General features: G+C 43.3%; 1 protein-coding gene across 2 annotated transcripts in view; it reads right to left on the reverse strand.

Moving 5' to 3' along the window:
- Window positions 1-1,461: 1,461 nt before the first annotated feature.
- LOC126281952 (myrosinase 1-like) overlaps window positions 1,462-27,938 on the reverse strand; it is a 193,555-nt gene continuing 167,078 nt past the window's right edge. For both annotated transcript variants that reach the window (XM_049981315.1, XM_049981314.1), the window contains 5 exons: window positions 27,732-27,879; window positions 21,636-21,778; window positions 17,836-17,973; window positions 10,750-10,856; window positions 1,462-1,672 (listed from right to left, as the gene is read on the reverse strand). In XM_049981315.1, the coding sequence (XP_049837272.1) occupies window positions 1,522-1,672; window positions 10,750-10,856; window positions 17,836-17,973; window positions 21,636-21,778; window positions 27,732-27,879 (687 nt within the window). In that variant the 3' untranslated portion in view covers window positions 1,462-1,521. The remainder of the gene's footprint in view (window positions 1,673-10,749; window positions 10,857-17,835; window positions 17,974-21,635; window positions 21,779-27,731; window positions 27,880-27,938) is intronic.

Raw genomic sequence — 27,938 nt, forward strand, 5'->3', positions numbered from 1 at the left:
CTTCATTGTTGCAAGGCAGTTGCTGGAATATTGTAATTGAAACGGATTCTCTCCCTTCCTCATTTGTACATCAGCTTCTTAACGGAACAGCAAATCAAATCATCTCGGCGTTAAAATTTGTAAATAAACGAGAATCTGTCACACAATATCACATATTATGAAAGACACAAGAAAAAGAGATAATTTCTTGACCGATCTGAATGTTTCTATTTTTATCAAAGAGTTACAACACAATTAAAACGTAATGAAGTTCAGACAACGATGAAGATATTACCTATCTGGAGTTAAAGCCAGACCACTCAGAAAGTAAATTTTATATTACCTCACAGTCACAGTGGGCTAATATAGGGTATGAGTGCAGATATTGTGATCATTATTACCTTAATATGTACCCACTTCAGTGTTTTATTTGTTTTTCTCCGTGTCTAACAGTCTTCCCGCAATCATGTCACATAATTCACTGCTTGATGTTTTCTGCAGAGTCCTAACTGCACCACTAAGTGGACTATGCTTGTCATTACAGACTAACCGTTTTCCCTCCACGTCTTCACATTTCAACAGCAGACTTGCTACCAAGCGGAAAATAAACATTGATGACTTACTCTTGGCACATGTACTTGGAGGTACTAACCAATATAAAAACATAATACTACCAATAGCTGTAACTAGTAGTCTGTAGATGAAGTAAATACTGATGCACTGTCCTCAGTCACCAAAGTATCTGCACTTGTACCCTTAACACGTGTATATAGATGTGTTTTTACTCTTTCTTTACGGCTGAATGTTACAGTTCTTGAAAATACCTTGACAAAAAGGATATGAACGGTTGCAATGCTAAGTACAGAACTACCATGCCACTGCAAAATTAACAAATATATCTTCACATTTTCGTTCCTTCCGCTGTTCGATATGCAATGTTGCGATTATGCGTAGGAATTTCAAGATCTCTGGTTTTTCCAGGCTCATTAGATACGAGACAAATTCACCAGATAGCCAAATGAACACACTGTATTTTTGGATTATAAATCGCTCTGCCTCCGGCCGTAGCACCTGTTGTATATGAATGCGCTGAATCGCCGTTCTTGCCATGATATGATAGCAAGTTTTCCTCGAAGCCACCGCCATACTTGGTTGGCTGTGCAACGTGTCGCTCTGTGTGTTAAGGTGTCTTTTTGTTTGCATTTTCCACAGATGGGCGAGTCGATTAGGGGAACAGCTTGTAGCTTACTAGGCAGCTTACTGGATGCTGCGGATACGCGGTGGCTTCGCTGACAAGTAACTCGAGGCGCGACCGGCTTCACCTTCCGCCGGCGCGCAGCAGGTCAGGAAGTGTCGACGTCTGCACGCGTTACACCCGAGATTACACCGCTTCCAGTATCAGCCCGAGGCTTAGCAGAGACCTGTAATAGGGGGGAGTACGCCGCATGCTGCGAAGGTAATGGGAACGGAATAAGCCACGAATTTTCACGATGCATTCTTTATTAGGCACTTATACACAGTTGGTGACATGTGAATGACAGGTTACGAGGGTGGCGTCGTGTCGGCGTTCTCGAAGTCCTCCAGAGGCACCGCCCTCTCCTTGTAGATCTGCGCCATCACCGGCACTGAGGCCTTCGCAGTTCTGGAGCGCTCTGGATCATCGTAGTCCACGGAGTACAGGCCGAACTTGATCCTGTGGAAGCAGTAATCCATAAGCAGCCGCTGGAGAAAGCCTGCACAGTTGACGGTCCTCTTAAATAGCAATAACAATTGTCTCAAGGTAAATGAAACCAACAAACACAACATATCATTGTCATGCTGAAAAAGTTATAAATTTGTTCACGCTATATCAATGGGGACTGTTTTACAAATTTTCGAAACAACATACTTTTTTGCTTAAGCCACCTTTCTTTCTTTCTTTTTTTAGTCTGACACGACGTGTTTCGGCATCATACTGCTATCATCAGATGCACATTATAATTCGGCTACCAGTTTGGACAGGCTTTGCTGTCATCTTCTGGTCTTTTTACAAAACGTGTTCGTTGTTAGTTGGAAAGTCAAGCCAAGTTATCGTATTAGTGGATAGGCTTGTCAGTTAAATTCAAATTCCAGCACTTTAGGTCAAGAGTGACCGTGACCGCGATCGTTATAAGCCAGAGCTACAAATTCGTGTAGCTAATAAATCCACCTAATGGTGGACGTTTTACAGTCCTCTCAAACACGTAGTGTAAAGTATCGTTTAATAAATGTGAATGGTTACAGCAGTTTGTATTAACTAACGTAATTTAATTTATTTTGTATTTAATTGGCAACGAGAACGATGTGTTTTTCTTAATTTTTTTTAAACGTTTTTATTAGTGTTTTAGTGAGGTAATGGTGTCGACGTTTCTACCCAGAAATTATTGTGAGGTTCAGTACATCATTTTGTACTTTCGTAAGTTTACTTCGTTTCAGTTAAGAGATACAAAATTACAGAAGGTCGTATTGTAGGTCACAGTAAACTTCTAGAGAGTATCTCAGCCACGTAATGTCACTGGAAGGCCTTTCAACAACAAAATCATGGCACTCATAGCAGACATAAAGACAGAATAATATCTGATGAATAGATACACATGATGGCAGCCTGTCAGCGAAAGGAGACCATTCAAATTAATATTGGTATTAAAAGGTGACAGAACTAGAAAAATTTTTTGTTTGCAAAAAAGTAATAAGTCTGCCAGCAATGCGCCTGCTACCTCACCAAAAGAAGAAGTAGTAGTTGTAGTAGAAGAAGAAAAACGTGCGCTCTTTGAAAGTGTTAGATTTACTCGTTCGATGCCAAAGAGTCTCACTCTTCACCAACTGTTAAGACTGTTAAAGGGTGTTAAAGTTCTCAATACAATTCGCAGCTACAAGATGAAATTCTTTTTGTTGCTGGTGTCCTACAGCTGTCGCCGCTTCCCACATATCTGTCGCCAAACGCCTCGATCAAGCCATTTTTTCCTCATCCTCTTCGGTTTCGCTTCTCTCTGTCGCCTCTTGGATATCCCTTAGGCACTTTTTCCGCGATCTTTCTCTTCTTCTCCTTCAAAAAGATTGCCGTGAAAGTGCTCTTTCTAGCAGTCAGTCTTCTTCCATTCTTTTGACGTACCGTATCTATCCTAGCTGGCCTTCTTCTATTCTATCCGTAATACTGTAATCGGTATGTGTCATTTTAGTTGCTTCTGCATTTCTTACGCAGTCAAGTGGGGAAATTCTATATGCACTTCTCAAGTGGTCCATTTCCAAAAACTCGAAGTCTTTTTAATTTCCTTCTGTGACTTCTCAACACTGACGTCTACATCTACATACATGCTCCGCAAGCCGCTGTACTGTGCATGGCAGAGGGTAGCACGTCCCACTGCCAGTCATTTACCATCAGGTGTTCCACACGCACACACAACGAGGGAAACAAACTGTCTGTATGCATCCGTAGGAGCCCTAATTTCTTTCATCTTATGTGCGTATGTTGGCAGCAACAGAATCCTTCTGCAGTCGGCCTCATATGCCGGGTCTCTAAATTTTCTGATTAGTGCCTCACGATAAGACTGTCGTCTTCCTTCCAGAGATTCCCATTTGAGTTTCCGAGGCATCTCTATAACACCTAGATGGTGACCGAACCTACCGGTAACAAATGTAGCAGCCCATATCTGAAATGCTTCGAGGTCTTCCCACCTGTTGCGGGTCCCAAACACTGGAGCAGTACTCAAATATGGGTGGCACTAGTGTTCTATACGCGGAGTCCTTTACCGCTGAACCGCACGGTTCTAAAATCATCTCTATGAACCGAAGTCGACCGTTCATCTTTCCTGCTGCAGCCTTAACATGCGCATTCCATTCCATATTACTTTGCAACGTTACACCTTGATATTTCATCGAAGCGACTGTATGAAGCAGCACACAACTAATGCTGTCCTTGACCATTATGAGTTTGTTTCTCCTACTCATCGCGTTAACTTACATTTTTCCACATTTAGAGCTATATGTCATTCATCAAAGCAACTAGAAATTTTACGTCCTCTTGCAGTCACTTAACGACAGCACCTTCCCGTACACCCCAGCACCATCAGCAAACACACATAGACTGCTCCTTCCCCTTTCCGCCAAACCATTTATCTTCGTGTACAGAAAATAACAGCTGTCCCATCACACTTCCCTGGGGCACTCCTGAGTGTATCCTCGTCTCTGATGGACATTCTCCGTCGACTATAACGTGCTAGGTTCTGGTACTGAAGATTACGTAAGAAGTGTTCGAGCCACTCACATACCTGGGAACCTAATCTGTACGCCCGCATCTCCGTTACAGTCTGTAGTGGGAAACCGTTTCAGATGCTTCTCGGAAACGTGGGAATATGGAATCTGTCTGCTGCCTTTCACCCAGATTTCACAGTACATCCTATAAGAAAATGGCAAACTGACTTTCGTTACTTTCTGAAACCATGCTGATTCTTGCACAGAAGCTTTTGCGTCTCAAGGAAATTTACTGTACACGAACTGACAATATGTCTATTGTTGACCGTTGTCTTTCACTGTCAGGCTTTTGTGGACCTTCTTTTTGTGTGTGTCATCAGTGTGCTGACTGGTTTGATGCGGCCCGCCACGGATTCCTCTCCTGTCATAACCTCTTCATCTCAGAGTAGCACTTGCAACCTACGTCGTCAATTATTTGCTACACGTATTCCAATCTCTGTCTTCCTCTACAGTTTTTGCCTTCTACAGCTCCCTCTAGTACTATGGAAGGCATTCCCAAATGTCTTAACATATGTTCTATCATCCTGTCCTTCTTCTTATCAGTGCTTCCCACATATTCCTTTCCTCTCCGATTCCGCGTAGAACCTCCTCATCCCTTACCTTATCAGTCCACCTAACTTTCAACATTCGTCTGTAGCACCACATTTCAAATATTTCGATTCCACAGTCCATGTTTCACTACCATACAATGCTGTACTCCAGACGTACATCCTCAGAAATTCCTACCTCAAATTAAGGCCGATATCTGATATTAGTAGACTTCTCTTGGGCAGAAGTGCCTTTTTTGCCACAGCTAGTCTGCTTTTGATGTCCTCCTTGCTCCGTCCGTCATTGGTTATTTTACTGCCTAGGTAGCACAATTCCTTAACTTCATTGACTTCGTGACCATCAATCTTGATGTTAAGTTTCTCACTGTTTTCATTTCTGCTACTTCTCATTACCTTCGTTTCTCCTCGATTTACTCTCAATCCATACTGTTTACTCATTAGACTGTTCAGCAGATTATGTAATTCTTCTTCACTTCTTCACTTTCACTCAGGATGGCAATGTCATCAGCGAATCGTGTCTTTGATATCCTTTCACCTTTGAATTTTAATTCCACTCCTGAACCTTTCTTTTATTTCCATCATTGCTTCCTCAATGTACAGATTGAACAGTAGGGGCGAAAGGCTATATCCTTGTCTTACACCCTTTTAATACGTGCACTTTCTACTTGGTCTTCCACTCTTATTATTCCCTCTTTGTTGTTGCACATACTGTATATGACCAGTCTCTCCCTATAGCTTACTCCTGTTTTTTGTTTGCAGAATTTCGAATATCTTTCACCGTTTTATATTGTCGAACGCATTTTCCTGGTCTACAAATCCTATGAATGTGTCTTGATTTTTTCTTTAGTCTTGCTTCCATTATTAGCCGCGACGTCAGAATTGCCTCTCTCGTGCCTTTACGTTTCCTAAAGCCAAATTGATCATCTAGCGCATCTTCAATTTTCTTTTCCAATATTCTGTATATTATGCTTGTAAGCAACTTGGATGCATGAGCTGTTAAGCTGATTGTGCGATAATTCTCGCACTTTTCAGCTCTTGCCGTCTTCGGAATTGTGTGGATGATGCTTTGCCGAAAGTCAGATGGTATGTCACCAGACTCATATATTCTTCACACCAACGTGAATAGTCGTCTTCTTGCCACTTTCCCAAATGGTTTTAGTAATTCTGATCGAATGTCATCCATCCCTTCTGCCTTATTTGACATTAAGTCCTCCAAAGTTCTTTTAAATTCTGAATCTAATACTGGATCTCCCATCTCTTCCGAATCGACTTCTATTTCTTCTTTTATCACATCAGAAAAATATTCCGCCTCATAGAGGCTTTCCATGTATTCTTTCCATCTATCCGCTCTCTCCTCTGCATTTAACAGTGGAATTCCTGTTGCATTCTTAATGTTACCGCCCTTATGTCTCGCCGAAGGTGGTTTTGACTTTCCTGTATGCTGAGTCTGTCCTTCCGACGATCATTTCTTTTTTTCCTGCAGCCAATTCGTGTTAGCTTCCTAGCACTATTTATCTCATTCCTGAGCGACTTGTATTTCTGTATTTCTGAGTTTCCCGGAACATTTTTGTACTTCCTCTTTTCATCAATCAACTGAAGTATTTCTTCTGTTACCCACGGTTTCTTCGCAGTTATCTTCTTTTTACCTATGTTTTCCTTTCCAACTTCTGTGATGGCCCACTTTAGAGACGTCCATTCCTTTTCAACTCTACTGCATCGTAAGCTATTCCTTATTGCTGTATCTATAGCCTCAAAGAACTTCAAGCGTATCTCGTCATTCCTTAGTACATCTGTGTCCCACTTACTTGCGTATTGCTTCTGCCTGACTAATCTCTTAAACTGCAGCCTACTCTTCATCACTACTATATTGTGATCTGAGTGTATATCTTCTCCCGGGTACACCTTACAATCCAGTATCTAATTTGGGAATCTTCCTCTGAGCATGACTTAATCTAACTGAAATGTTCCCGTATCACCCGGCCTTTTCCAAGTACACCTCATTCTCTTGTGATTCTCGAACAGGGTACTTGCTATTACTAGCTGAAACTTGTTACAGGACTCAGTCAGTCTTTTTCCTCTCTCATTCCTTGTCCCAGGGCCATTTCTGCTGTAACCTTTTCTTCTACTCCTTCCTCTACAACTGCATTCCAGTTCCATGACTATTATATTTTAGTGCCCCTTTATATACAGCATTACACTTTTAGTATCCTCATGCACTTTCTCCACCTCTCCATCTTCAGCTTGCGACGTCGGTGTGTATACCTGAACTTTCGTTGTCGGCGTTGACTTTGTAAGGTTTCAGGCAAATCCAACACCTTCCATGAAAACCCTGACATGATAAGCAAATCCGGCAGTATGTCACATACCTCCGAATAAATCCTGGCATTAAATTAACCAAAGTAATACCATCAACGAGTGATCAAATGGAATACCACAGACTAACACAAGAACGCCTAAATGCATGTCATACCGTCCCACCGTGAAACAGACGCAGTTCTGAGGGAAGAAACGAGAACAGAAGCCAAGAGCAGAACCGTGTTAAGCTAGAACGCCCTACGATAAGGTAAGGACACCCACGTAACCGGCTGGCCGCCAGGACACCCCCCCCCCCCCCCCCAGCCCATGTTAAAAGATAGAGCCCTCCAGAAGAACAGTATAGATCTTACGATAACACTAAAAGGACCACACCAGCTGCAAGTTTTAGCGTGAGACTTTTTCGCGTCTCTGTTACGTGCCAAACGTTAAAAACATTGCCCCACCACGAAAAGTATAACGTTTCTCATTGGATAGACAGAATTTTTGTACGTGGAGCTTAAGGTTAACATTGAGACCCTGATTGGTCAGATGAAAACACAGCCAGATAGTTTTTTTCAAACCAACTTCGGTAAACTGTAGTAAGGAGAAGTTAGGGAGAGTTGCTTCCGAGGCGGCGAGGTGCGTGGAGCTGTGCTTTCCACTGCCCCCTGACGAACACTGAGAAGGTAATGAACGCACGCGATGCTGCATAACAGCGCATAAGGCTTCACTCAGAACTGCAGAAGTCTCATCTGTTACACCCCGTTTTTGCGTAATACTAGTGTCGATCGTCAATTGAAGCTCATGGTATTCACAGATGCTACGTAAGTTAAAATCTGAAATGCGATGATTTTTCTGTTATATAGTTATTGAGTGTCGGTCGTCAATTGAAGCTCATGGTATTCACAGTTGCTACGTAAGTTAAAATCTGAAATGCGATGATTTTTCTGTTGTATAGTTATTGAGAAGCCACATCAGCCACTGTAATTTACAAGTTAGATAAGTAATTAAAGATAATTGAGGGTCACTGTAGACCATTTTGATAATTTTCTCTTTTATGAAAGTTAACTTAAATCTAGATTATAGATGTGATATGGCATAGGTCATCCTTTGATCCATTGTAGAACTTGGAAACCCATTCAAGGAATATTCGTTCACATTTTTATTGAACGCAGTTGGTTTTTATCATCCTGTATTAAAATATTTCCTTTTATCAATAGTGCAATGTAAAACAATGTTTTGCGAGTAGAATAAAATTTCCAATGGTAAACTTAACTGCTTTGTCGACGTCATTTTACCAGCTAACTAAAAATAGGAAAGCCTTGAACCCCTTCCACTAAATTTAGTTAGTATTAGGATTCTTTTACAGGGAGTGCAGAGGAGCTGACGCTGAAATCTTTAAGTATTTGATTATATCATTGCTAGTCTCACTGAACTCTTCTGAACTCTACATGTCATGTGTGGTCTGGCGTCTCCTTACCAGCAGCAGGTCCGAGGTTCAAACTAGTCAGTTCCCTAAAAAACACGCTCAGAGCGTCGTTGCGCGAAAGTGGTAGGGAGACACGATATAGAACAAACAGACACCACGCAGAATGTTAGAATTTGCTGTCGATTCTGATAAGGACGACCCGGTCACTGAACTGTTCACAGTAACACACCCTCTGCCATACCTTCCTATTCATAACGAATCCTACTCCTGTTATACCATTTTCTGCTGCTGTTGATATCACCCTCTACTAATGTATCCAGAAATCCTTGTCTTCTTTCCACTTTACTTCACTGACCCCTACTATATCTAGGTCGAGCCTTTGCATTTCCCTTTTCAGATTTTCTAGTTTCCCTACCACGTTCAAGCTACTGACATTCCACGCCCCGACTCGTAGAACGTTATCCTTCTGTTGATTATTCAATCTTTTTCTCATGGTAACTCCCCCTTGGCAGTCCCTTCCTGGAGATCCAAATGGGGACTATTCAGGAATCTTTTGATAATGGAGAGATCATCATGACACTTCTTCAACTACAGGCCACATGTCGTGTGGATACACGTTACGTGTCTTTAATGCAGTGGTTTCCATTGTCTTCTGCATCCTCACGTCGTTGATCATTGCTGAATCTTCCGCCTTTAGGGGCAGTTTCCCACCACTAGGTTAAGAGAGTGCCCTGAACCTCTGTGTCCGCTCATCCGCCCTCTTTGACAAGGCCGTTGACAGAATGAGGGGTGACTTCGTATGCTGGAAGTCTTCGGCCGCCAATGCTGACTATTCATCAAAATATAAGCAGCGACGGGACTCGAACCAAGGACCGAAAACGTTTAATGATGTATCAAAGACGCTACCCCTAGACTAAGGGTACCGAATGTTGACCATGTATCGATCACTCTGTCATCGGAAAGTTAAACAATTTTTGCATGAAGTTGATGTAGAATACGGAGACATATTCCCTCATTCCGAAATTCAGTGGTTGAGTGCAGAAAAATATTTAACTCGTGTCTTTCCACTTAGAAATGAAAGTTCCAAGTTTTCTAATAGAGAAGTAAAATCGGATACTACGGAATTTGAAAATAAGCTGAAGGATTCACTTTCTTAATCGGAATAGTATTTTTGACAGGTTCTGTAAAGGTGATTCTTCAATTTCTCCAGGCGTATTTTATGACGAAATAAATCTCGGGTGAACAGCCTGGTGTGAGTGTGCATAGGACACAATATTTCGGCAATCGACCACGTTGCCATCATCAGGTGCGCTGATGTACTGACCGGCGGTGGGCCGGCGCTAGGTAATATGTGTCCTGTGCACACTCATACCAGGCTGTTCACCCGAGATTTATTTCGTCAGGTTCTATAAATGATTTAAATAATTACAATTTTCGTTCGCAAGGAAAGAAACGCAGTATTTGTGATATGTTAATGGATATTAACGGATGCGGTGAAAACTTACATTGTTTAAATTACGGCTAAACGAGGGAAATTTATATTATTTCCGGAGTTGTGAATTGAAGCAAGAATACAGGGAACTACAATTTTCATCATTTACTTCTGTATTTGTCGAAGTCTCCAATGACTCTAAGAGCCATTTTAAAGATTTTAAATGTATAGAGCCTGATATCAATTTCTTCGACAATAGTATTAAAACTACCCTTGAAAGTTCTAGACGTAATCTTCAAGAAGGAATTTGCAGGTTACTAAATGCTGTCCAGAACAAAACTAGATGCCAAAATTTTGTAATTATGCCACAAGATCGGTAACCAAAAATCAGTAACTTTGCTCTTAAAATAAATACATTTTGTGACCAACATACATTTGTGATGGCACATTTTATTCATTGAACTAAATGAAATGTGCTTTACGCAATGTAGTGTCCAGTGATTCGTCGTAGCATCAGCTTCGTTTCGTTACAATGGAAATTGAAATCGAATCACAGAACTTTTCAAGATCAAGCTAAAGATACCTAACCTAAACATTTAAATATCTCATTAATGTAAGTAGAAGAGTTTGAGATACACAGCTTAATTAAAATCAATATTTTAGTCGTGTATGTCTTGAGTTGGAGGGGGAGGCATTCACTGGAGGGGAATGGCCAGCTATCCTCGCTTTGCCGGGCTCCATGTAAACTGTGACGTCAGTTTCTCATTTCATAACGCCGGAAACCTGGATGTACTCACTTGTATCCACTCATCCACTCCAGATTGTCGAGGAGGCTCCAGGCAGTGTAGCCAATCACTGGGACACCGTCATCGTTGATGGCTCTTAGGAGGGCGGAGAGGTATCCCTGTAAGCATCGACAAATTTGCTCGTTTCCACTCTGACAGAAGCAAACATTCATCTTAAAGTCTCAACGCTGCGGCACATTATAACAAAAAAAAGTCAGCACAGTGAAAACAGATCATCCAGCTGGTTATAGGATGATTGATGAGCGATGGCATGGAAGGAACACACAGTTTAACTTAGCTCCCAGAAATGTCGTGGGGCTTCCAAATATTGTTTCTACCGGATCAACATTTACCCTTTCTAGAGCATTTTACACAGCCTTCAGCCAGTGCTGCTTTTTATGAATCAGTGTGAACTGCATCGCAGAAGTACTTGTTGCCCTTGTATTATGGCTTTTTCACGTTCCGTCACGGGTGTATCTTGAAAATAATGATTGCTTATACACGTCTGTGAGTGTACTATCAAGTCCTATTTTTCCTTCACAGTCTAAGAGGAAGTGTAGCCTGCTAGGCTGTTTAGGGTTCTGTAAAATGTTTTTTGTGAGACGTCGGACATTTCCTCTGGTGCTTGCTATTTCTGATTTTTCACTGTTTCAGCTGAACTCTTCCGTAAGAGCAATATGTGCACGTAAGTTTTACACATATTGAGAAAAGTCACTGCAGAATTCGATACTATAATAAAATGGATTTGTTCGTCAGTGTTATCATATAAAACATATATGAAGAACGGCAAAAGAGGACAAAGATTCCAATAACGCACCTACGTGATATGTACATTTAGCGACACATACGGGGAAAGCGAAAACTGCAAGACTTGTGTGTTTTGGGTAACCGATAAAGAGACACACACAACAGAAGACCTCTGATCAGAATGACTACATCACAATCTTAGAGCTGGTAAGAGTTTCTTTCTCAGAATGTTCTTGTAGTAGTGAATTGTCGGCTGGCCTTTCTCTTGAACACCTCTGTTTGAATATAATATAGAATACCGTAAAAGTGGCCAATTATATGTCTGAGGTAATACTTTGTGACAACAGACCACTCCAGCGTTTTATTGTTCAGTACTGTAATTTAAACACAGGCACGTTTCACATAGATTATGTTATAGCAAGACATTCGAAACACTCTGTTAAGCTGTAAACCATTTGCGGGATAGGGGGATGGACTCTGATAATTTTTAATCCATTTGCGGATTAAAACTGAAGAAATAGTAGAACAGAGGAATAGGGAATCAATGAGGTGAGCCTGGTAGGTTAAAAGAACGAGGGCTGACAGATGACAAATGTGTAGCTTATAAAGGTGAAACAGAAAAGGCAGCATAGGACCACAAAAGCAAAAAGATAAGGGGCGGAACAAATGGTTGTTTGATGCACGAGATATCGAATTCAAATGAGAAAATAAAAAAAAGTAAAACGCAAAAAATGGAGCAGGCAAGAGAGGATTGAGAAGTCACAAAAATGAGGCTGATTGAAAGTGAAAAATGAAAAAAGCAGGAATGGTTGGAGATGCAACGCAGTTAAATCTGGCGGTACTGAGGAAATCGAATTGGGAAATAAGACACTAAACGAAACAATGTAGTGTTGCTGTTGGAGCAGCTAAATAGATGGACAAAGCAAAGGGGTTACAAAATGTAAACTGACAAAAGCAGGAAACTCGTGTCTCAAAAAGAGAAATTTGGTAATACTGAACATAAATTAAAATGTTGGGAAACATTATAGAAAAGTGTTTGACATGAGTGAAGCTTGGTATGGAAGTAAAACCTACGCAATGATCACTTTAGACAAAAAGAGAAGTTTTTGAAAAGTGGTGCTGCAGAATTACATGAGTGTATCACGTGACTGGTCTTAATGAAGGAACTGACGTAACTGCGACGACTACGTTGTCGACGGAACTAAACTGGAAGAAGTCGCCGGTTGGCTGGACCCATTTTACTGAACTATGGCGGAATCGTCCGTTTCGTAATGGAAGATTATGGAGCGGGCGTTGGCCCTGTGGGGAAGTGGGAGGAGGAGGACGTTATACAGGGTGGTCCATCTGAAGTTTCGGATGAGATTATCTCGAAAACTATACGTCGGGTAAAAATAGTGGGTAAGACAAGTTCGTAAGCTCAGAGGGGGACATGAAACGGTACTACACGTGACCTCCAGCCCCCGACCCCTTGGGTGGGCCGAGGGGCAAATTTTCAATCTTAAATGGAAACCCCCATTTTTTATTGCACGTTCGGATTCTCCATAAAAAAGTAATCAAGTTTTGTCTGAAACATTTTATTAAAGCGTTGACAGATGGCGCTGAAAACAGTAACATTATGGAAGAAGTCTGACTTCTTTAGAATTATCCGAGAAAGACGCATCAAATCGATAAAAAATGTGCACCAGTTCTTTCGTTACGCCAAATTAAGCTAATTTTGTACAAAATGTGCTGTATCTCGCTTTTAGCGTTACCCAAGAACAACGACATGAACGTAGTAGATTGATGTCCCCTTGCATTTCACATGTTGGGGTGCTACGATAGTGTGGGTCCCCTTGCCTCTCACATGTTGGGGTGCTTGTCCACAGTTTTGAGCAGCACATCCCGTGGTATGGCTCCACTCGTTCTTCGAATGCGTTGCTCCATTTTGTTTCGGGTTGTGGGCTGTCTTTCATAAACAATATTTTTTAAATAACCCCACAAGAAAAAATGAGGCTATATGAGGTCTGGTGAACGTGGAGGCCACTGAATTGGTCCGCCGCGTCCTATCCACCGACCAGAGTACCATACATTTAAAACGTTCCGCACATTTTTAGCATACTGGGGAGCTGCTTCGTCCTCTTGGAACCACATTCGTTGCCTAGTTTCTAAATCAACATCTTCCATTAGTTCCAGCAAATCTTTGTGGAGAAGTCGTAAAGATTCCCCAGTAACATTTCGATCAAAAAATACGGCCCTTTCAAGTAACCGTTTCAGCTCTTTAACATTTCCAAGGTCCATTGGCTGAAATGCTCGCGTGTTTGCATATCTTTCGGCGATAATGCCTGCGTCAGTGAGATATGATACGCATGATATTTATGTGCCTTCAGAATCCTCAAACAGTTGACTTCGGTATTCCAGTTTGTCTCTGAATCGCACGACTGGCAGTTTCGGGATCCAGCAGAACACAGGTGTCGTTTTCATTGTATTCGCGGTGACGAGGTGGACGGTGCATGTATCCACTTCTAGCTCGTTGAGTGCAATTTCGAAAGACGCTTTCGCTCGGATGTCGTCTGTTTGGGAAACGATCCGTACACAATTGCGCGGCTTCAGCGTAATTGTTATGGTATTCACCTAAAATTAAAATCATGTCAACAATCTCTGTAGGAGGATGGCGAGCCTTGTTTCGCTAAAGAATAATTTACTTTCGTCAGTTGATGTTTATGGTTCACAATCTGAAAGTGAAGTGACGTCTGATCGCATTGCACCGACCTTCATACTGAGCCATAGTTTTCAGTTTGGCCACGGTAGCGCAACAGTCGGGTGAGTAATGCAATTGTGAAGAGTTCCCTAACGAGACTTTAATACCATTCCGCTTCCCTCCATCAAAATCTGTTTCGGGTAGGATACATTTTGTAAAAAAAATAGCTTAATTTGGCGTAATGAAAGGATTGCTGCACATTTTGTTGCGATTTAATGCGCCCTTCTCGGATCATTCTAAATAAATCGGTGTTGTTCCCCAATTTAAATATTTCTCGATTTCAGCTCCATCTGTCAATCTTTCAGACAAAATTTGATTACTTTTTTATGGAGAATCCGAATCTGCAATAAAAATGGGTGTTTGCATTTAAGATCTAAAAGTTGCCACCCGCCCCACCCAAGGGAGCCTGGGCTGGGGCCCACGTGTAGTATCATTTGATGCCCCCTTTGAGCTTACGTACTTGTCTTACCCATTATTTTTACCCGATCTGTATATAGTTTTCGAGATAATCTCACCCGAAGCTTCAAATGGGCCATCCTGTAGATGGAGACAAAGTCTTGACTGCAGCAAGGAAGCTCAAATAGAGGTCAGTTGCAACAGTCACGCAGAAATGAAGGGGTTTGCACCGGACAGACAAGCACGGAGCACTGCATTGTTTAATGCAGTCTTCGGACTGAAAACGACTGCAACAACATCGAAGATGACCATTTGTTACAGGTTTACGAAACCGCTTCTATGTTCGCGAATACACTGAGTCGACAAAAGTCACGGGGAAGCGATATGCGCAAATACAAATGGCGGTAGTCTCGCGTACACGAATTATAACAGGGCAGTGCATTGGCAGAACTGTCATTTAGACACATGTGATTCATATGAAAAGGTTTCCCACGTGAGTATGGGCGCCGACGGGAATGACACGCTTTGAACACGGAGTCGTAGTAGGAGATAGGGCGCATGGGACATTTCGGAAATGGGAATTAAATATCCAAGACCAACAGAGTCAAAAATTACCTCTCACCACAGACAGCGCAGTGGCTGACGCCCTTCACTTTACGCAGAAATTAATATCGGACGTGCGATGAACGCATCCGTTAGGACAGGGCGCCAAAATCTGGCGTTAATAGGTTACGGTAGCAGACGACCGCTACCCTAAAAGCACGACGTGGCGTGCAACGCATATCGGTTGGACTCTAGACGACAGGAAAACCGTGGCCTGGTCAGGTGAGTTGGCGCAGTGGTAACACCGGTTCCCGTCGGATCACCGAAGTTAAGCGCTGTCGGGCTAGGCTAGCACTTGGATGGGTGACCATCCGGTCTGGCGAGCGCTGCTGGCAAGTGGCGTGCTTTCACCCCTTGTGAGGCAGACCGAGGAGCTGACATACGGCGGGGTGCTGACCACATGCAACTCCGTATTTGCATGTAGTGACCACTGTGGACTGAGGATGACACGGCGGCCCGTTGGTACCTTGTGCCTTCAACCGTGTTCGGGCGAAGTTTAGCCTGGGTTTAGTCGGATGAGTCCCGATTTCAGTTGGTAAGAGCTGATGGTCGGGTTCGAGTGTGGAACAGCCCCAAGAAGACATGGATCCAGGTTGTCAACAAGACACCATGCGAGCTGGTGGTGGCTGCATAATGATATGGGCTGTGTTTACACGAAACAGGATGGGTCATTGATTGGCAACGGTTATGTTCTGCTACTTGGAGACCATTTGCAGCCTTTCTAAGACTTCATGTTCCGAAACAATGTTGGAATTTTTATGGATAACAATTCGGCATGTCACTGGCACAAAATTCTTCGCAACTGGTTTCAAGTAAATTTTGAACAATTCGAGCGAATGATTTGGTCACTCTGAAGGCCCGTCACAAATCCCATCAAATATCTGCCGGGCGTAATTAAGAGGTCAGTTCGTACACAAAATCCTGCATCTTTTCAATCATTGTTGTTGCGGTCTTCAGTCCAGAGACTGGTTTGATGAAGCTCTGCACGCTGCTCTATTCTGTGCAAATTTCTTCATCTACGAGTAACTGCTGCAACCTACATCCTTTTGAATCTACTTATTGTATTCATCCCTTGGTCTCCCTCTACGACTTTTACCCTTCACGCTTCCCTCCAGTACCAAATTGCTGATCCCTTGTCGCCTCAGAACGTGTCCTACCAAACGACCTCTTCTCCTAGTCAAATTGCGCCACAATTTACTTTTCTCCCCAATTCTATTCAGTACCTCATCACTAGTTACGTGATCTACCAAACTAATCTTCAGCATTCTTCTGTAGCACCACATTTCGAAAGCTTCTATTCTCTTCTCGTCTAAACTATTTATCTTCCATGTTTCACTTCCATACATGGCTACACTCAATACAAATACGTCCAGAAAAGAGTTACTGACGCTTAAATCTATACTCTGTTTTAACAGATTTCTCTTCTTCAGAAACGCTGTCCTTGACATTGTCAGTTTACATTTTATACCCTTTCAACTTCGACTATCATGAGTTATTTTGCTCCCCAAATAGCAAAACTCATCTACTACTTTAAGTGTCTCACTTCCTAATCTAATTCCCTCAACATCACCTAATTTAATATCACTACCTTCCATCATCCTCGTTTTGCTTTTGTTGACGTTCATCTTATATCCTCCTGTCAAGACACTGTCCATTCCGTTCTACTGCTCTTCCAGGTATTCGGAGGGTCAGTGTTGCCTCGCGTGTTCCACACTTCTACAGAATCCAAACTTATCTTCCCCAAGGTCGGCTTCTACCAGTTTTTCCATTCTTCTGTAAAGAATTCGTGTTAGTATTTTGCAACCGTGAATTATGAAACTGACAGTTCGGTAATTTTCAGACCTGTCAACACCTGCATTCTTCTTGAAGTCTGAGGGTATTGCACCTGTCCTGAACGTCTTGCTCACCAGATGGTAGAGTTTTGTTATGGCTGGCTCTCCCACGGCTATCAGTTGTTGTAACAGAATGTTGTCTACTCCCGGGGCCTTGTTTCGGCTGAAGTCTTTCAGTGCTCTGTCAGACTCTTCACACAGTATCTTCGCCATTGTGGATGTCTATACTGGCACCGTGGCTCAACATTTCTGCAGGGGGACCTCCAACGACTTGTCGAGTCCACGCCACGTCGAGTTGCTGCACTACGCTGGGCAAAAGTAGGGCCGACACGGCATTAGGAGGCGTCCCATGAATTTTGCTATCGCGGAGCAATTTCCATTCCTGAGTCGGAAACTCTCCTCTACAGGAATCAGCACGGATTCGTATGAATGCTTCATTTTGTGCAAGAAGCTGTGAATTTCTTTCATGTAACGAACAAATAGTGAAGGCAAACAGCCCTGACACCAAGATCCTGTCGAATTGAAAAAAAGTCTTGTCGACCGAAAACATCCAACTGTAGTGCTGAATGAAACCTCGTGCAGTAACGAGGAGTTCCGACACACGCGGAGTCTCTCTGCTGCCCTCTCGCGACTCTCACGTTCGGCTCAAGCCGACTCTGGTCTAAGAACATCAACTTATACCAGCAACTGTTGGAAGGGCAGCAGTATACTGAAGAGAAGGATCAAGCTGTCTCCAGATGTTTTACAGTCTTCGCTACACAAGAGAAAAAAAGGTCAGCTTACCTTGTAGTAGTGGATGCGTGCTGTGTCGTTCAGAACTCCAGGCGGGTCGGACCATCCGTTCTCGGTGATGAAGAACGGATACCCGGGGTATGATTTGTGCAGCCAGTTGAGCAGCTTACGCAGACCCCACGGTATGTCCTGCAAGGAGTTAGAAGCAGTGGAGTTTACATTAGTAACAGCAGTTTCGAGAGGGTGTCTCTTACTCACTAGGTTCGGATACATCATGCATACACACAAATGTACTGTCCGTTTACCACTACGCAATTGCTGAAGTGGTGTCCTTCGATGGTGGAAGTGTGGTGAAATATTGAAAAAACAAACTCTAAAGTATGCTTGTTGTTGTTGTTGTCTTCAGTCCTGAGACTAGTTTGATGCAGCTCTCCATGCTACTCTGTCCTGTGCAAGCTTCTTCGTCTCCCAGTACCTACTGCAACCTACATCCTTCTGAATCTGCTTAGTGTATTCATCTCTTGGTCTCCCTCTACGATTTTTACCCTCAGTCAAGTTGTGCCACAAACTTATCTTCTCCCCAATCCTATTCAATACCTCCTCATTAGTTACGTGATCTATCCACCTTATCTTCAGCATTCTTCTGTAGCACCTCATTTCGAAAGCTTCTATTCTCTTCTTGTCCAAACTAGTTATCTTCCATGTTTCACTTCCATACATGGCTACACTCCATACAATTACTTTGAGAAACGCCTTCCTGATACATAAATCTATATTCGATGTTAACAAATTTCTCCTCTTCAGAAAGGCTTTCCTTGCCATTGCCAGTTTACATTTTATATCCTCTCTACTTCGACCATCATCAGTTATTTTACTTCCTGAATAGCAAAACTCCTTTACTACTTTAAGTGTCTCATTTCCGATCTAATTCCCTCAGCATCACCCGATTTAATTTGACTACATTCCATTATCCTCGTTTTGCTTTTGTTGATGTTCATCTTGTACCCTCCTTTCAAGACACTGTCCATTCCGTTCAACTGCTCATCCAGGGCCTTTGCTGTCTCTGACAGAATTACAATGTCATCGGCGAACCTTAAAGTTTTTATTTCATCTCCATGGATTTTAATTCCTACTCCGAATTTTTCTTTTATTTCCTTTACTGCTTGCTCAATATACAGATTGAATAACATCGAGGAGAGGCAACAACCCTGTCTCACTCCTTTCCCAACCACTGCTTCCCTTTCATGCCCCTCGACTCTTATAACTGCCATCTGGTTTCTGTATAAATTGTAAATAGCCTTTCGCTCCCTTTATTTTACCCCTGCCACCTTCAGAATTTGAAAGAAAGTATGCTTAGAAACAAATAAATGATGACATATTGCCCATTTTAGGTGTGTCGAGAACATTCATTACTCAGTGATCTTTGAGTTGATGTTCGTTCTTCATTTCATATTGGTTGTATTTGCCTCTGCACTTTGACGTCTGAGTTTGACTCTATTGTCAGACATAGCACTTCAGGGGTTACGATGAAATTCGAACAAATTTTTGATTTCATGGAGTGTGAAAATGTAAATAATGTGAAATTTAAAATTTTCTAGTCGAATTAAAAATGTTTACGCAAGAATATTTTGTACAGACTGACGGCGTTGCCATAGGCCCCCCTTGTGTCATAGTATGATCCAACGGAGAAGCTAAGTTAATAGAGTTTCTACACCATCTTGGCTCGTCACGAGAACATTCGATTTACTATGGAAATGTAGGAAGACGGTTATCTCTCTTTCTTGGAGGTTTTGGTTAGACAGAAGAGTGACGGCTCTCAAGTTGCCACCACCTATCCGAAACTGTGGGTGTGCTTAAAATTCTAGTGCACAGTGCCAATACGGTTGCCGATGGGGATATTTTGCCTAGAGAGCTTGCACATTTAAACGCATTGTTTAGAGACAACGGATACTCTACCCGGCAAAATAACAGAGCATTCTCAGCTAAATCGAAGGATTCCTTCAAAATAGCAAGAATCCTTGGTAATTTTCAGGTGAACATGATTTTCAAGCACCATCTAAGATTTCGCACCTGCTGGGATCAGTGAAGGAAGATTTGTTTATGTGGAAGGCGGGAATTTACAAAATACCTTTCCAGTGCTGTATGACCAAGACAGGAAAAACAACAAGTATAGTGGAAGAACAGCGCTCACAAGCCGCGCGGGAGTAGCCGAGCGGTCTGAGGCGCTGCGTCTGGTCCCGGTGGAGTTTCGAGTGCTCCCTCGCGCATGGGCGTCTGTGTGTTCGTCCGTAGGATAATTTAGGTTAATTAGTGTGTAAGCTTAGGGAGTGATGACCTTTGCAGTTAAGTCCCATAAGATTTCACACACATTGGAACACTTAGTGCTTAGAGAATAAACGTTGCACTCGTCTTTTTAAACCCAGCAAGTCTGCAGTTGTGGAACATTGTATCTCCAACTGAATTTCGATGGAGTATATCCAGACATTAATTTCGGCCATAGCAACTTCTTTTGGGGATTCCATTATAAAAGAATTCGTTGAAATACGCAGCGCGAAAAATCTGATGGACCGTGACAGCGTCTATCAGCTGGATAATCCATGAAATTCCGGCATCTCCGAATTTTCTCCAGACGAAGACGCTAGAGTACTGCTATCTCCGCAGCTCACGGTTTAGTGGCTAGCGTTGTTGCCTACGGATCATGGGGGTCCCGGTTTCGATTCTCGGACGGGATAAGGATTTTCTCTGCCCTAGGGCTGCGTGTTTGTGTTGTTCTTATCATTTCATCATCAACAGTCGTAACGGTGGTTACATTGGTCTGTGTAAAATTTTGCGCTGCAGTATAACTTGAGCTCGAACACCATCAGCTGTAGTAATCTCCAAATCGTCGATAGCCTTGTAAACAGTCATGCGCGAATGCGAGACCGCTCTTAGGACTACACTCGTACGCTGCCTGCTGTGTGATACGTTGCATTCTCCTGCTGGTAGATTCAGTGGTGCCGTGGCAAAGTAGACTCCGTATAGGGGTGGACATATTCCCAAAGGATAAATGCATACCTGCGTTGATCCGTCGTGCCTTCCATAATGACGAGATGGCCCAACCAGACCATTATGTTGCCTCCTTCTGCTTGTACCCTTTCGACGGTTGTTGTATCGTGTTTACTTTCACTCGTCTCACGCTGTACTCGGCAGCAGCCATCTGCCCGATGGAGCATAAAGCGTGATTCATCGCAAAAGGCCACCTGTCGCCAGTCGGCTGACGTCCGTTTGTGGTACTGGAATGCATATTCCAGCCTTCGTTGTCGACGAACAGCAGTCAGCGTGGGCGCATCACCCAGGCGCCTGCTGCGGAAGCCCCTTAAGCAGCGATGGTCGCTGAACGGTCGCTGTGGAGGAGACGCTGTTGGCTGCCCCTTGGTTCATCTGGGCTGTCACGTGCTCAATAGTTGCACGTCTGTTCGGCCGTACACATCTCTGCAACCATCGATCGCCATCGTCATCTATGGATATCGCCATTTTGCCATGCACGGTATACTGTAACCACTGCAGCACGCGAACAGTTTACAAACATAGCAGTTTCGGAAGTGCCCCAACCCTTTGGTCACAAGCCAGTGGTCATGTCATTTTCGTCGCTCCTTCTCCCCATTACGACAACGACTGCACGGTTCTGCGCGTCCCCCGACACGCTTCGTATTCCCTACACTGCTAGTGCTGCCAACTGCCGTGTATGAGTGCTTGTTGGCCGACGACGTCGAACATAGCTGGTAGTCACATTAATTTGGCTGGACGCTGTTTCTCCTGTAAGAATATAGGACATCTTTTTCTTTTAAGTACCTAAGGTCAAGCAAACTTACCGATATCCAGAAGCTGGTGGGGTATCCCTCGAACATGGAAGTGACGACACCGGAGTCATAAGTCTTGGAGGGTTCGGAGCCGCTGCTGCCGGACGTCGCCAGCGAGGAAGAGTAGTGGTTAATCCCGAAGAAGTCGGCAGTGCCTGTTGAAACGACGTCGGCGTCAGAGAGATCAAATTCAGTCGGCATGTCAAAACTGGGGGCAGAACCAGCTGGTCTCGTGGCTGTCAGATAAATACTGAAATTACCTCTCTCATAAACTCCAGTAAGCTATTGGGGCGCTGAATTTCGTACGATATCAGATGATGTTTCTCCCAGAATGGTCATTTATTCTGAAGAAGTGGCCGAGAGGGAAGCGTGGCGGATTTTCGTTGAAAAATTGTAGAGTGAAACACTATCGAGACAGGTTATTATACTTTTTCGCTGTAGGAATTGACGCAGTCCTCCGTAGTACAAGACCAGTGGAGATTCTTCAGTGAGACCTCGCCGACAAAGGCGATGCTCCACGTTCAGCGGTAGCCCTGACGGCTCCCTCCAGGGAGTGAGAGTCGGAAGGAAAAGGGAACGCGACCAAATCCTTGTGACAGCATACGAGGACATCTACAAGATACACCCAAAAGCGAGTAGCTAGTCTTACTGTTAATATCACATTCCTGTCCCATTAGATCCTAGACCATTTAGCAAATTGAGTAATCTACATCTATACTCCGTAAGTCATGTTGGGTGCTTTGTGGTGGAGGGCACTTTGTGTACCTTTCTTACCCCCCCCCCCCCCTCCCTTTCCTAATGCAGTCGCGAACATTTCGAGGGAAGAATGAATGCCGGTACTCGTGAGTGTTCGAATCTCTCTAATTTTATCTTCATGGTCTTTTCGCGAGATCTACCTACGAGGAATAAATATATTGACTGACACTTCCAGAATCGCAACGTTAACAGTAAACTACAGTGTTATGCAGAACGCCTCTTTTGCAGCATCTGAGCATCTATGTGACATTTACGCACTTATTAAATGAATCTTCAACGAAATCTACATCTGCATCTACATGGGTACTGTGCAAGTAGAATTTAAGTGTCTAGCAAAGGGTTCATCGAAGCACCTCCACAATTCTCTATTATTCCAATCTCCTACGGCGCGTGGGAAGAACGAACACATATATCTTTCCGTACGACTTCTGATTTTCCTTATTTTATCATGGTGATCTTTTCTCCCTATGTAACTCGGCGTGTAACAAAGTATTTTCGCATTCGGAGCAGAAAGTTTGTGATTGGAATTTCGTGAGAAAAATTGCTCCGCAACGAAAAACGCATTTCTTTTAATGATGTTCATCCTAAATCCTGTATCATTTCAGTGACACTATGTCCCCTGTTTCGCGATACACAAGACCTGCCGCCCTTCTTTCAAATATTTCGATGTACCCCATCAATCTTATCTTGTAAGGATCCCACACCGCGCAGCAGTATTCTAAAAGAGGACGGGCAAGCGTAGTGTAGGCAGTCTTCTTAGTAGATCTGCTACATTTTCTAAGTGTCCTGCCATAAAATGCTGTCTTTGGTTAGCCTTCCCCATAACATTTTCTATGCCTTCCTTCCAATTTAAGCTGTTCGTAAATGTAATTCCAAGGTATTTAGTTGAATTTACTGCCTTTATATTCGACTGATTTATCGTGTAATCGAAGATTAACGGATTCGTATTAGCACTCATGCGGATGACCTCACACATTACGTTAATTAGGGTCAACTGCCAATTTTTGCACCATACAGATATCTAAGTCGTTTTGCAGTTTGTTTTGATCTTCTGATTACTTCACTAGTCATTAAACGACAACGTCATGTGCAAACAACCTAAGACAGCTGCTCAGATTGTCTCCCAAATCGTTTATGTAGATAAGTAACAGCAAAGGGCTTAAAACACTAACTTGTGGAACAACAGAAATCACCTCTCGATGACTTTCTGTCAATTACTACGAACTGTGAGCACTCTGACAGGAAATCACCAAACCAGTCACTTAACTCAGGTGATATTCCATAAGCACCCAGTTTCTCTACAAGCCGCATGTGTCGTACAGTGTCAAAAACCTTCCTGAAATCCTGAAATACGGAATCAATTTGAAATTCCTTGTCATTAGAACTCAACATTTCACGCGTATACAGAGATAGTTGTGTTTCACAAGAACGATATTTTCTAAACCCGTGTTTACTGTGTGTCGATAGACCATTTTCTTCGAGGTAATTCACAATGTTCGAATATATGCTCCAGAATCCTGCTGCATATCGACGTTAATGGTATGGGCCTCTAATTTAGTAATATTGGTATGACCTGCCCAACTTTCCAGTCTTTGGGTACGCATCTTTCGTCGAGCGAACGGTTGTATATGATTGTTAATATGGAGCTATAGCATCAGCAAACTCTGAGAGGAACCTAACTAGTATACAGTGTGGACCAGAAGATTTGGTTTTATTAAGTTGCTTCACTACTCCGAGGATATTTACTGCTGCGTTACTCATGTTGGCAACTGTTCTTGATTCGAATTCTGGAATATTTACTTCATCTTCTTTTGTGAAGACATTTCGGAAGGCTGTGTTTAGTAATTCTGATTTGGCAGCACTGTCTTCGATAGTATCTCCATTGCTATCACGGAGAGAAGCCATTGATTGTGTCTTGTGCTGTTTTTTATGTTCTTTATTTCACCATAAATTCTAACTGGTATGGGTCCCGTACTGACTAGCAGTATTCAAGTGCTGGCCGAACGGCGGTTTTGTTACCTCCGCTGGTGATGGACTATATGTCCTGATGATTCTTACAATGAACCTCAGTCCAGCATCTGCGTTTCTTGCGGGTAGTTTTATGTGACCGTTCCACTTCTCTTGGCATGCTCAGAGTCCGAGGCTGTGAAGCAGACAGTTAAGTCGTGTAGTCGGTGTACTGGAGCGTACAATGAAAATAATCACTTGTGTATGTCAGAATTGTGATTTTCAGATCAGTGGAGTGGTTTCGCGATAGTTTACACAACTGTAAGCCGTATCAACAAAAGTTTTGTCGTGGATGCAAGAATACCCAGACAAACTGTGGTGACGTAACTGAGACACAAATGCAAGTGCATTTATTACCTTCATTATTAGAGATGTGAATAAACTGTGAAATATTGGTTACCACCATCATTTACGGCTGTTTACTGCTGCAAAAACTTTTGCTATATTCTCATATAGGATTAATCCACTGATTTACAGACCCATATCGCTGATATCGCTCTGCAGTGTCATTCTGGAACATGAACTCTAATCGAAAATTGTGAAGTACCCCAAAGGAGACGATCTATTAATACACAGTCAGCACGGTTTCGGGATATATCGTTCTTGTGCAACACAACTAACTTTTTATTCTCACGACGTGATGAGCGTTTTCGACAAGGGATCTCACATTAATCCCATATTTCTAGACTTCGAAAGTGTTTTTGATACCATTCCTCACAAGTGGTTTGTAATAGAATCACATACCTGTGGTGTTTCATTTAAGTTGTGCGATTGGATTCGTGATGTCTTATAAGAAAAACCACAGTTCGTAGTAACTGACGGAAAGACATCCAGTGGAACCGAAGACACATCTGTAGTGCGACGGCACCTTAAACACTGACTTCCTCCTCCTCTTTTGGTGGTTTTGGGAGCTGCGGTGTTCAGTCTCGCTACGAAACACTGTGTTCACCAACTCCTGTGTCCGTTTTGATGCTCGTTATTAGCTCAGGGTTATTTGTTGCTAAGAGGTCAAGACTGTTTTCACAACCTTGTACAAGGGGGCTCATGAACTAATTGCTTGAAACACTTTTCAGAGAATGCGCTTAGCACAATTTCGGATGACGTTTTACACGTATCTCCGAATTTAAATATACCTTTTCGCCAACATATCGAGGATATATTGAAGTCACCGCCAACTATAAATTTATGAGGCTGGTGCGTGTTTGCAATTAGACTCAAGTTTTCTTTGAAACTTTCATAAATGGTATAATCGGAGTTGAAAGGTCGATAAAAGGGTCGATTTATTATTTTTTCCGGTTGCCAACAATGACTTCTGCCCATACTAAGTCACGGGAACTATCTGCTTCAACTATGCTACAAGAGAACAAACACACCACTGCCAACTGCATCTAGCCTATCCTTTCTGAACACCGTTAAATCCTTCGCAAAAACTTCGACAACTTAACTCCTGCTTTAGTCATCTTTCAGGGGCCTTAACGATTTGAGTATCTGTGCTTTCCACCAGCGCTTGGAGCTATGGAACTATCACAACACAGCTAGGACAATTTACAATTGGTATACCCAGGGTTCCCATATCTGCATTCTTCCTTTGATACAAAAGCCCTTTTTATATTTCCCCGAGACCTTATAATCTAAAAAAGAACACCCAGTCCACGACACACAGCTCCTGGTAACTGTGTTGCCGCCTCCTGCGTCTAATGGCCTGCTGACCTACACCACTGGCCATTAAGATTGCTACACCACAAAGATGACGTGCTACAGACGCGAAATTTAACCAACAGGAAGAAGATGCTGTGATATGCAAATGAGTAGCTTTTCAGAGCATTCACACAAGGTTGGCGCCGGTGGCGACACCTACAACGTGCTGACATGAGGAAAGTTTCCAACCGATTTATCATACACAAACAGGTGAAACGTTGTTATGATGCCTCGAACAAGGAGGAGAGATGCGTACCATCACGTTTCCGATTTTGATAAAGGCCGGATTGTAGCCTATCGCGATTGCGGTTAGTCGTATCACTACATTGCTGCTCGCGTTGGTCGAGATCCAATGACTGACAGCAGAATATGGAATCGGTGGGTTCAGGAGGGTAACACAGAACGCCGTGTGGATCCCAACGGCCTCATATCGCTAGCAGTCGAGATGACAGGCATCTTATCCGCATGGCTGTAACGGATCGTGCAGCCACGTATCGACCCCTGAGTCAATAGTTGGGGACGTTTGCAAGACACCAACCATCTGCACCAACACTTCGACGATGTTTGCAGCAGCATGGACCATCAGCCTGGAGACCATGGCTGCGGTTACCCTTGACGCTGCATCACAGACAGGAGCGCCTGCGACGGTGTACTCAAACGACGAACCTGTGTGCACGAATGGCAAAACGTCATTTTTTCGGACGAATTCAGATTCTGTTTACAGCATCATGATGGTCGCATCCGTGTTTGGCGACATCGCTGTGAACGCACATTGGAAGCGTTTATTCGTCATCGCCATACTGGCGTATCACCCGGCCTGATGGTATGGGGTGCCATTGGTTACATGTCTCGGTCACCTCTTGTTCGCATTGACGGCACTTTGAACAGTGGACGTTACATTTCAGACGTATTACGACCCAAGGCTCTACCCTTTATTCGATCCCTGCGGTACCCTACATTTCAGCAGGATAATACACGACTGCACGTTGCAGGTCCTGTGTGGGCCTTTCTGGACACAGAAAATGGTCGACTGCTGCCCTGGCCAGCACATTCTCCAGATCTCTCACTAATTGAAAACGTCTGGTCAACGGTGGCCGAGCAACTGGCTCGTCACAATACGCCAGTCACTGCTCTTTATGAATTGCGGTATCTTGTTCAAGTTGCATGCGCAGCTGTACCTGTACACGCCATCCAAGCTCTGTTTGACTCAATGCCCATTCGTATCAACGCCGTTATTACGGCGAGATGTGGTTGTTCTGGGTACTGATTTCTCAGGATCTATGCACCCAAATCACGTGAAAATGTAGTCACGTGTCAGTTCTAGTATGATACATTTATCCAATGAATATCCGTTTATCGTCTGCATTTCTTCTTGGTGTAGCAATTTTAATGGCGATTAGTGTATTTAGCGGAACCCGGACCTCACCACCCTACTGTAAAAGTCGCGGAATCCTCAGCCTACACGGTCGCGGAACCACCCGAGTCTCTGATTCAGACTCTTCACTCTGCTCTGTACCAGATGTCGCCTACCGTTCCGTTCCATTTCGTTGAAGTTATGTGTGAAACGCCCTTGAAAGACAGCTGCCGCTCAATAAACATCTTGGAAGTTACGGACCTTAATGAAGTGTGACGTGGCAGTGCACTCACCCCTGATAAGGTCGACCTCCGCTGGGGAGAGCGTCGGCAGGCGTGACCTCGTGCGCCCCTCCTTCCTGCTGTTGGCCGCCACCCTCAGCTTCACCACCTCTGGGAAGTCACCCTCCCTCGAGAAGATGGGGTGGGCCCACAAGCCGCACTGCAAGCGTAAGTGTACGCCGACACTTTTCATTCAGATCGAACAGCAAGATTCAATGT

This window comes from Schistocerca gregaria, chromosome 7, assembly GCF_023897955.1.
Source record: "Schistocerca gregaria isolate iqSchGreg1 chromosome 7, iqSchGreg1.2, whole genome shotgun sequence".
Classification (NCBI taxonomy): Eukaryota; Metazoa; Arthropoda; class Insecta; order Orthoptera; family Acrididae; genus Schistocerca; species Schistocerca gregaria.